Source organism: Cyphomyrmex costatus, unplaced genomic scaffold (genome assembly GCF_001594065.2).
Source record: "Cyphomyrmex costatus isolate MS0001 unplaced genomic scaffold, Ccosl1.0 scaffold141, whole genome shotgun sequence".
NCBI classification, from domain to species: Eukaryota; Metazoa; Arthropoda; class Insecta; order Hymenoptera; family Formicidae; genus Cyphomyrmex; species Cyphomyrmex costatus.
Window position 1 is genome coordinate 670,482 of NW_017275402.1, and position 11,216 is coordinate 681,697.

General features: G+C 34.3%; 1 protein-coding gene across 1 annotated transcript; it reads right to left on the reverse strand.

Moving 5' to 3' along the window:
• Positions 1 to 19: 19 nt before the first annotated feature.
• CycH (cyclin H) lies at positions 20 to 1,793 on the reverse strand. Its single transcript, XM_018551503.1, has 6 exons — positions 1,542 to 1,793; positions 993 to 1,217; positions 735 to 908; positions 429 to 654; positions 232 to 343; positions 20 to 161 (listed from the first exon to the last, which is right to left on the reverse strand). Exons 1-6 carry the CDS (start codon positions 1,656 to 1,658, stop codon positions 20 to 22), a joined length of 996 nt encoding a protein of 331 aa, XP_018407005.1. The 5' UTR covers positions 1,659 to 1,793.
• Between the last annotated feature and the right edge of the window lie 9,423 nt (positions 1,794 to 11,216).

Here is an 11,216-nt window from a genome sequence, read left to right on the forward strand (position 1 = left end):
TATCATACAAATTTTATCATCATAGAGTAGAGGGAGATAAAATTTTATTAACTCCCAAAATTTTGTCATCGTGAGCTGCCTGATCTTGAATAATTTTTGCATATTTTTCATCATCCTGTAAGTCCTCTTCAGCCAGCATTTCCTGCATTCTCTGTTTGTATCTAAAATTTTTTAAACTTATACAAATAATCATAAAAAATAATGTTAAATGACTTACATTTAAATACTTACATTTCACTGTCAGGATTATTTTCTTGATTTCTGCATTTATCTAATTTCTTCTCTAAAGCTTTTACTACTTCTCGTGAAGGTGGTTCCACACATTTAGCCATCGAACGTATTTCTATAGGAATTGATTTGTAATTATAAATAGTTTGCCTATAGTGAGAGTACATACAAATATCACGCAATTCATAAAATGTGATTACTTCGCACAGCTTCTACAATCCCACCCAATTGTTCTCTTGAAAATAGTATGTCAGTAACATAATTATCTAGGTTTGCAGAAGCTCTGGATGCTGCATGCAAAGTCGCAGCTAACGCAACTTGACTTGGAGCATAAAGAAGAACACTGTCTGTCAGAAACACTCTTTCCAAGAATTCATCTATATGTTGCCTTAATTTTTCAGGATTTTCCAAAGACGTGTATCTTGTCTATAAAAACACGCATAACATTTTTACATCTGTCACAAATAGGAAAAAAACATACATCAGTAGTATCTTTATATCAAAACCTTTATATCAATCATCAATCCCTCCACAGGTCTGAATGGATTATGAATAGTAAGATTATAATTCAACTGCTGCATGAGAAGTAATTCATTATTAAGAATTATATCAGATGCTTTTTCTCTATCTCCCTTAATATTTGCCACAAATTGAGATATGGAGACATTAAATTCTTCAACCTAAAACAGAATATTTTTTATGTGAATAAACTGAAATTACAAATGACACTATATATAAAAATATATATCAAGAAGAATAATTACTTTGCATGCTAGATAAACGCAAGTGACCAAAATCTCTTTTGGATGATAATCCATCACACTGTTTCTGAGATAAAATCTTTTAAAATAATGTAAAGCAGTGGCTACAGTAGCACGAGGCATTGGTGGATTGAATCGACGACAGAAGTCTCTTAATTGTAATTCATAGAAACGGAGTAATGTACGTTCTTCTGAGTGCGAGAGAAAATATTCCTCTTTTTCTTCTAGCTGTATTATAATTAAACACTTATAACACTATATCACTTGTTATTATATTTCTTAATTGTACAAGTTGTATATAAACATATTTTTTTAAATATATAATTAATTTACTATTAAAGAGATATTTAAAAATATATAGCAAATTTGTATTAGATTTAAAATAAGCAATGTTTTATACATATATGCATGTATGTTTATTTGTGTCTACATAACCTAAAATTTCATTGACACAATGTTTAGTCACAGTAATCATAAGTACAATATAAATAGATATGCTGATATTGTTGCTTGAAAAAGTGACAGTAATTAATTAAGAAAAAGTAGACTCACAGTCATGTTTGCACCATGCTTTGCGATAAAATCAGCGTTGGTTTTCTCCCTCAACATAGTCAAGTCGCTTTCATCGCTAAATATCCAGTATTTCTTTTGCGAGCTATATGGAAACATCTTACGAGTAATAAGAAGGAAAAAATAAAACAAATGCGAATTGCGATCAATTATTAGAATCGTAACACACGCGAACTAGCACTCTTCAATTGTAAATATAAACCATAATATGAGATAAGGGTATGTCATCCAATGTTATGCTAATTGGTGGCAGTCTGGCAGACCACTGGCAGCAAGTACGTCATATTCGTCCAGTCTCGGCTATATCCGGAACGATTCGTGTCCTGTGAAATATGTCTATACACTAGCAGACTGTATAGGAAATGGGATAACCTTCCTGAGCCGCGCCTATATGATATGTCAACATACTACAATGAGGATTTTGTGTTTTCATTGCAAAGAAAAAATGAGTTATGTCAGAAAAGCATGCTTGAAATAATACATTCAAATTTACCGTGTAACGATGATGTATGCTTGTTAACAATTCTGATTGGCCATAGTGGGCGTAAATTTGCGCACAAGTATACTCTTGCATTTATTATAATATATTAGTTTAGTATATATTATAATAAATGCAAAAACGATCTTAATCGAGCGGTAATAAGATTTTTTAATTAATAAATTTCTAGTTTACAATATTATATTAGCATCATCACTTGTTCGTCTGATTATATTAAGCGCAAGTGTTACAATAAACGACGTTCTGAATAACGTTGAACGAGTTCCGAAACATTCGATATTATTTTTATACTTTTATATATTTTTATTTTATGTCATTTCTTAGTAATATTGTAAACAAGAAATTTATTAATTACAAAATTTTATTACCGCTCGATTTAGACTGTTTTTTCTTTATACTTTACATTGCAAAAAACGAGCGAAATCTAATTATAAACTAAAGAATTAGGCAAAGCAACTTTATTACACGGCAACTGTCAAATTAAGTGAAAGCTGGACGATTAAAATTTTACTCTATTTTTTTGTGTAAATGTAACAACTACGTATATTTTTTATTCAACATTTTGATTGCACTATATAACAAAAGTTTATGAACAATAATTATCGTTTGATGTACATTATCATTCGCTCAACAGGTATTACTTTCTGATAGAAGCAAGTTGAAGGGATCTGTTCTAGAGTGCAGCATAAGTCATATTTCCGAGCTTTTAACGAATTTGTGTCTTATTTTCATCGCTTTATCATTCTTGCGTGAAAAATATTGTGTGCTTGTATAATATATTTGCATTCAAATTTTAATTAAAATTATAGATACATAAAATAAAATTGCAAAGAAAAATATAAACTATTAGATCTTACCAACAATATTTTTATTTTTTCTTGCATTTTTTATTTCTATTAATAATTTTATGTTTTACATAGAGAATTCATTAAATGTCAAATAACAATTATAATCATTATGTATATTTTTGTTATGCAATTTTTGAAATAGGAAAATATTTAAAACGTGTATAGTATTTATGTTTAATATAGATATTAATTTGTAGCTGTTGTATTGAATAAAAACGAATCAATTTTTTTTAGCACTAACAAGAATCGTAATTTTTAACATAAAAGATTCTAATCATTAACTGATTAAAAGCTAAAATAATAATGTAAATTCATAAATTGAGTCAACAGTCGTCTAAAACGTCATATTTCAAACCAGTTGCAGCACACATTGGAGAAGGATCGTTGCATTTTCTGGCAACTGGCACGTTGTTGCGAGTAATAAACAAGATCACGGGACCGGGGGTCTCGATGGCGGGACATGAGGGTAAGGGACGAAGGGAGGCGACGGGAGGAGATTTTAATATGGACGCCCCCGCAAGCGGTTGTGCGTCCGATCTGAGTAGGCGTTCCTACGACCCTTTGTCAACCGACAACGCCGCTGCATCTTATCGCGCGATCGTAGTCGGGGATCTCCCCATTCCGCCACGTTCGGCCCTCGAGGCCATCGCTGTCGCTGCCGCTTGTTCAAGCGAAGAGACGGGGCTCCTTTCCTCCCGTTACATCGACGGTTATAACTCTCCGCGTCGTTTTTTCCACGTTGGTTTACGTCGCCGCAACTTCGTCGTCGCCGTCACACCGCGATCTGGCCCGCCGATCGTCTGGTATCGCAGTTGCCATCCCACATCGATCAGAGATGGGAACTGGTTCAGATACTCAGATTTACATACGAGGATACGATACGCGTGGATAGAGGCGCAAGTCTGATTTATGACATTCGATATTTTTCGAACGGTTAATTGTATTCGGCAGCGGCAATAAATCGGTTAATATTTATGGATTCGACTACCTGCGAATATCGATGATTTATGTTTAATTAGAGATAGGAGAAATTACAGTCTTTCCACTTTTATGAATGCGATATAATGTAATAGATAGAATACCTCTCAGACTTTCTTCGTTATCTTGCTTATAGTCGATAAATATATTGTTTTCTTTTTGATGTTTTTCTTATAAAGGAACAAGCTGAGTTTATAATTTAAATATGTATGAATTGTGCATCTCTCTAAACATTACCAAAAATATAAAAATTTTACAGATTTTATTATAACGTTTAAATATTTGTATGTAATTTGAACATTTTATTTTCTTATTGGTTTAGAAGTTATTTAATTTTTGTTAGTCTTGATTTTTATATAAAATTGCTTTTTACAATATTTATTTACAAATTTGATGAGAAAGTAACATCAAAAGTTAAATTAAATTTTAAACGTATATTGAATAAATAATAATAAATATTCATGCTAAAACCATTGATGTAAGCCAAATTATTTTTTGTAATTGGTTGTAAAGCATATTCACGGGTTAACATCATCAAAATTTTTTGAATGATGTTGACTGATATTAGCTTATTTTGATTGATTGATATATCTTTAGCTGATATTGTATAGCCAAAACATCTTTAAATATTTATGGAAATTGGTTGCTTCATTTTTTAACGGTGTATCGATCGTTTTTCTAACATTGTGGTACACAACTACGATTTATGTCAAGGGCTCGTGCACTATCGATTTGCTGTATCACCAACGTTGAACGGTAACACTAAAAGCTCTCCCGAGAGTTGGCCGTAATAAGATATAAGAATCGAAATAAGATATCGGATTTGAGATTGGTAGATGAATCCACAAGGACTACTACTGGTCGAAAGTTTCGAGGAGCTTTTAATTTTCTCGGAAATTCCATGGTGTGGACGAAGAAAGAGATGAACGCCCTCTAAAAGTGAAGTACATCCGCCATTAATCTAATATTGCGGTCGCCGCCGCCCTCGACGTTGCGTGCTGCAGCCCGGCCGTGTCAAGCTTCGCTCCCTTTGAACGAATGGAGTCGCGGCGAGGGCACGTGAACGCGTACATACACGCGCGCGTTGTGTACATATCGGCATCGTGGTGTGGCGAAGAGAAGAAAGAGGAAATGGGAATGGGTGCGATGTGTCGGTCGCGCTAATGCGAAATCAATGCTCGGGTTAGCTCGCGAGGTGTGATGAATATAAAGTGGATTACCACTTGCACCTCTTTTCAGACTCGCCACAATCAAGAGGAACTTCCCAGCGAGTCGCGAGCGCAGGAGATATTAGAGAAGAGGTGGTATTATGGCGCTCCATTTATATTTTATACAATAACTTGCGGTTAATGATCAATATTTAAATTTATACAGCTTAATGGTTACATTCGTCAATTTTATTGTCAAAGTGTTGTTTAATTGATTCTAGCTGAAAGTTGCGAAACGTGTCACACTTAGGACATTATTTATAAAAATATACGAACACTGTATAATAGCTCGAAGAGAAACAAAGATGATAACGTGATTTTTCACAGAACTAGATTTAAAAAGTTGGTCTCGTTTAAAGAAATACTATTTATTACAAAAGTAACAAAACAGTAAAATATTCAAGAATGTCTGAAAATGTATAAAATATATCTACATAACTTTTTCCACATATAGACTGCTCAATACTAAAAGTTTATAACATATATGTAACATAAATAGAACTATTAAGCAAATTATTCCATAAATAATTACTATAATTAGCTGTTTAATAGCAGAAATATTAAAAGGGGCTGTTTTATCCATACTGACCATAATATTATCTTCTCCTCTAATAAATTATCTGATAATTGCAAAACGTGACAGATATTTGGTGTTTTCCAGCAGAAGACATAGGCTCGTTTTCAGAACACGCTTACAACGATATGTTAGTGTTATTACAACGCTCTAACATGCTACAGTTTACGTTACACATACTATAGAATTTCAGAGATAAAAGCGCGCTTTTATTAATAAAAACGCGTTCTGAATACGAATCATAGTGTAAAGTTCGTGTCTCACTATGGATTGCGGACGCGGATTGGATTGAGATTACGGATTGTAGATCGGAATTCAGCCAGTCAAGATAAAGCTGCTTTGTCTTGACTGGCTGAATTCCGATCTACAATCCGCAATCTCAATCCGATCCGCGTCCGCAATGTCCGTAGTGTGACACGGGCATAACTCATGTCAGTAATCATTTTACCTTTGTTTAACATTGACAAACAAAGATACAACGATTTATTGCATTTTATTATCTGTGTCTCTTGCTGAAAAGCACCCATTGATACCATCGGATGTTGTTTGGGATGGAAAAAAGACGGTTTTGACATATCTACCTATGGCTAATGTTGTGTGCTATCATATGTTTTAGCTCTAATGATGATATTACACGCGTCAGAATATTTTATCAATGGATGCATAGTAAACGAGATAGATATATGTAAATGACTTTACTTTGCGGACTATCTATATACATAACAATTACTTTTTAGGGAAACTTAAATAAATTATATCAACCACAAAACGTTGTTAACATGCGTTATTATTATTATACACACATTTTGTTATTTGATGATCGGAACTGTCTAACAATGTAATTTATAGGAGATCTAAAAGTTTTTGAGATTACTGATTTCAATTCTGACCTTAAAATAAAAAAAAAACATTTTAAAGAAATTATTTGATTATTGTGGTCTCAGTTTTAAAAGATTCTTGATATCGTTGAGTTTGAAGGTAGCCTAAAAATATTTACTTATTTTTAAAAAATTCTGTTCGTCCTTTACTGAATTTACTATATTATTTTTAATAACACATTTAAATAAAGCATTATTAAATTTATACGTATAGGCCAAATACAAATCAAGCGAACAGCACAAAATAAAAAGAGGTGATCTCAACGGGGTCGTCAGTCCATAAAAGGTTAAAAATTTTCTCGTAATTTCCTGTATCTCCACGATTAAAACGTTACGTAATTTCCAATGATGGACTTCTGCTGATAAGAACTAAATGAAGCTACGGCGATTCTTAGAATCAACATGCAAATATATATAATAGATGTGCGATCTGGCGCATCGCATGGTACAGTGGTAACATTGTTGGTTAATCAGCAAAAGGCGGCATCACGCTCGGTTTTAACACTTACGATCGATCTACGCTCACGCGAACTCGGATCAAAAATGCGTCACTCGACATGACGGACGTCATATGCCTGCATATTATATCGAGCCAATGATTACCGGGCTGTCTTGCTGAGAGAGTGACTCTCGAGTGAGACTTATAGTGACTTTTATGATCTTTCATAAGTCAGTATTCTTGATAGTTCATTTTTGCACGTATTGTCAGCAATGTCAGCTGTGTGAAACGTCGGAGCACAGCTTGAAAGTGTGAAATAGAAATATTTTTATGCTTCTCGAATTCCATAGAAAACCAGCTTTCGATAGTGACACTTTTCAATGAACGCTCAAAAGATGATGTATAGCAATAATTGTGAAGATTGTTCGACACATATATGTTTGTCTCTTTAATAGATGTATAGTCTGTTTAAATGTGTGCGTAAATATAATCAAATAACTGATTAATTAGACGATGTACAGTAATTATAATAATGGTAAATTAGGTTGATAGATATTTTATCATTGAGGTCTCAGATACTGTATTCGCGTAATATACCACGTGTGAATAGCTATTTAATTCACATTAATTAGCAAACAGTCAATTAATTAATTACCTACCTGCCTGAAAGGATAATGTATTTAAAAATATTTTATACGTACATAAGTAATAACACCGTAGGGAGAATCGCCGCCATCCTTCTGTACACGTGCAAGAGAATTAAAATCTATGAGTCGAGGAAATGTTTCTCACAGAATTACAGCTAATTAAGGAACTTGTAAAAGTTATATAAATCGCAAGTCGTTTGCGCATAGATTCTGATATGTGCAAATAAATAAAACTGGATAAAAAGAAACATGTAAAAAATCAAAAAGAAAATAAATCGACGTCAGATTTATGATAAGATTATATGGGTAACAGATTCTCGTTAATTCTTTAATCCGTCATTAGATTCGTGTTAACAAGCAATATTTTACAACGGTAGCAGACATTACACATTATCTTTTATCAGGTGTCTCGAATAGCGTTAGTTTATTAGTAAAACGATTATGTAGGTACGTTATGGAGCAATGTCTGCACGCGGCATCTTAAACATGTGTAATAAAACATATATATTTATATGTATTAGCAAACATATATATATATATATGTGTGTGTATATATATCAAATGCAAAACCAAGATAGTGCAGTAGCTTGCACAAGAATGCATGCATATATGTATATACATACTTAAGTGTATTCTTTACATACATTATCATGTATTAATCGTATCTCAAATCTTTCTGGCAGCTAATCCTGAATTATTTATAAGTGAAATATAAAAATTTCAGAAATTTGGAATCAAGATTGAAATTAATATGCATTTCTACGGAGTTTTATAATTTTGAAAAATTTATATTTCAGTGTCCAAATTTCAAACTTTATAGATTTTTAGAATTTAGCCATAAATATGGTTTACTCATTAAACTATAGCTATTTTATATGTCTAAATTTTTTTATATTTAAATTATGGCTATAAATATTTGTAAAAAAATTGAATTTTCTGACATATAGATTAATACTATTAAGATGATATATTTTTATATTCATTAATAATCATTATTGTATTATCCATTAATAATCATTACTGTATGAGAATATTCGCATTCATACGCATCACACAGATACATAAGTATCGTATCCACAGATTGCTGCGTATTCAGACTCGTGCTAGCATTCACCGATTATATCGCAGATATGAGTCATAACGTTTAACTGAGATTACGGTAATTTATCAAGACTGCCATAGACTTTCGTTATAAATCCAGCATTACTTGACACATCGCGTCAGACACTGGCGTCATTGACTTTTACATTGACATCCTCGCGAGACTTCTCATGTTGTAAGATACAAATATAAGATATTTAAATAAAAAAATCAAACAATTTTATTCACTGATATCTTACTAACTATATCCGTTTGTTGCACATTGCTGTGAGTAAAGATAATAATCTCATAATTTATAATAAAAAAAAATGTCAATTGTATCGGTAATATATTTTGACTTATTCTATCATATGTATTCTAACTTTGATATATTGTAGCTTATACATACATGGAAAGAATAGTTTCCTAAAAATAAGTATATGTAAATCTGAAAATAAAATAATTTTCAGATTTATATTTAGCTAAATATTTAGACACTTTAGCGAAACTGTACGCATTCTTTTCATGCATGTATAAGCCACAATAAAATTATCTTAAACATTGTACATTTTTATCTGCAAATTAATCACGAAAATAACAATAATTAGCAATTTATATAACAACAGAAAGAAACGGAACAAAAGATAAACTCGATGCAAGTCCGCGCTGTCGCACAGAGCAATGACCCAGTCATCCTCTTTCTTTTTCTCCCCGTGATTATACACAGTGGCACGACATACGCAGAGATGACCGTCTTGATAATTTACAGAATAAATAAGTCGATGGAAAAACAAAGATGAAGACAACCCCGTGGGGGTTGCGTACACCGACCGTCCGTCAGCAGGCGCCCGGTGCGTTTTTCACGAATATTAAATCGGCTCGGAATCGCCATCGCCCCGCCATTGCACCGAACGACGCTGCTAGATACGTATCTCGATACATATCGGGATGATCGCGCGAATGAAATGGCGCTCCCGAACCAATTATCCTTCTCTCCAATATCCACAACGGCGGGGCACCGACTGCTCCGGGCGACCGAGATGTAGATGATGCGCTCGTTGAATATCGGCCGCGACGATGTCCGACGCAATGAATGGAGGGTACGCGCCGCGTACGACGTGCGTGTGTGGGATAATTGCTCGCACGATTTTGCGTAATGCGGTAGATACAAGATTGCGAAATCTCAGGATCAGAAAAGCGCTTCATGGAGCGCGGCAAAACGCGCAGATCAGCGCACCCCTACATCCCGTAAATCAAAGGCGCGCGCTACTTGTAATAATTCCCCGATGCTAATTACGTGCCGCGTAAAGTCAATCTCGATACGATGATAAGAAAGCAATAACGATATATAACCTGATAGTCATGCTTCAGGAGTGTCATAGTAAAAGACTGGATGTGCGATGACTTATCGTCTGTTGCGATCAATAGAGCCGTCTTTACCTTGTTGAAGCACTTATAAAAATAATTTACAACGTCTACTGCAATTTATATTTTAATAACTAGAAATAATTAAAATCATCTACAACATCTATATACTACAATTTATATTTTAATAACTAGCGAATTATAATGTCATATCGTGTAAGTAATGTAAAAATAATACTACACAACACCACACAAGCTTTGCTCTCTTAAATAAAAGTAAATGCACTTTAACATTTTTTCTTTTCCCAAATGCATTTTGTTAAACACACATTTGGCTGCCAACGCCGGGAACAGAGAGTAGTTAGTGATTGAAAGTAAGGAATCGACATGTTGGGGAGTTATACAAGGACTTGCGGGAGATGGCAAGGGAGGTACTCGAAGACGGCTGTTCCAGAGCAACCTTCGCCCCCGGCGGGACCACGGCCGGCGAGACGCACGTTGAACAACACGAGGCATCGCCGAGGAACAGAAATGTACGAGGGAGCGAAGGGAGAGAAGCAAGCCTCTCGGAGAAAGAGTAAAGCGGCGGTGGGTTGTACACGGTATAATTACAGAGGGCAGAGCAGTGGCTAGACCCACTGCAGCAACTTACCGTTGCCCAAGGCATCAGCGTACACGAAATCGGCCGTGCCCCGATCCCGCTGCGACTGCGGTCCTAATTCGTATTCGTGCCCCGGGTGTAGCAGATAGGATACGCCTCGAAAAACGGCGGAAGGATTGGCAAGAATCTCCCGCACTACGCCCTTCTTTCTGTTCGCCGCGCGTTCTTTCTTCTTTTGCTTCTTCTCCTTTGCAATGCAGATCTCGATAGGATAAGTAAGAGTCTTTTGTAGGATAACGTCTCCGTAGGTTAAGTGAAAGATATAGGAGGTTGAAGGAGGACAAATAATAACGTAGCAAATTCTAGATGGATTGAGTGTTATTATAATTTTAGTATAACATCATTTATATTATTATATACGTAGTAGCGATTCAATCGTAACATTTGAGACATAACTGATCACGAAGCGTACACATGCATTAATTACCCCTCTTACCCTCACACGAGCAAATTATATTTTGAACCGATATTTCTTTTTAT

Excerpts from the sequence above, each read along its gene's own strand:
- CycH (XM_018551503.1), bottom strand. The coding sequence starts at position 1,658 with ATGTTTCCATATAGCTCGCAAAAGAAATACTGGATATTTAGCGATGAA. Across the intron at positions 909-992 it reads GCGTTTATCTAGCATGCAAA|GTTGAAGAATTTAATGTCTC; the intron begins GTAATTATTCTT and ends ATTCTGTTTTAG. Across the intron at positions 344-428 it reads GATTGTAGAAGCTGTGCGAA|AAATACGTTCGATGGCTAAA; the intron begins GTAATCACATTT and ends CAATTCCTATAG.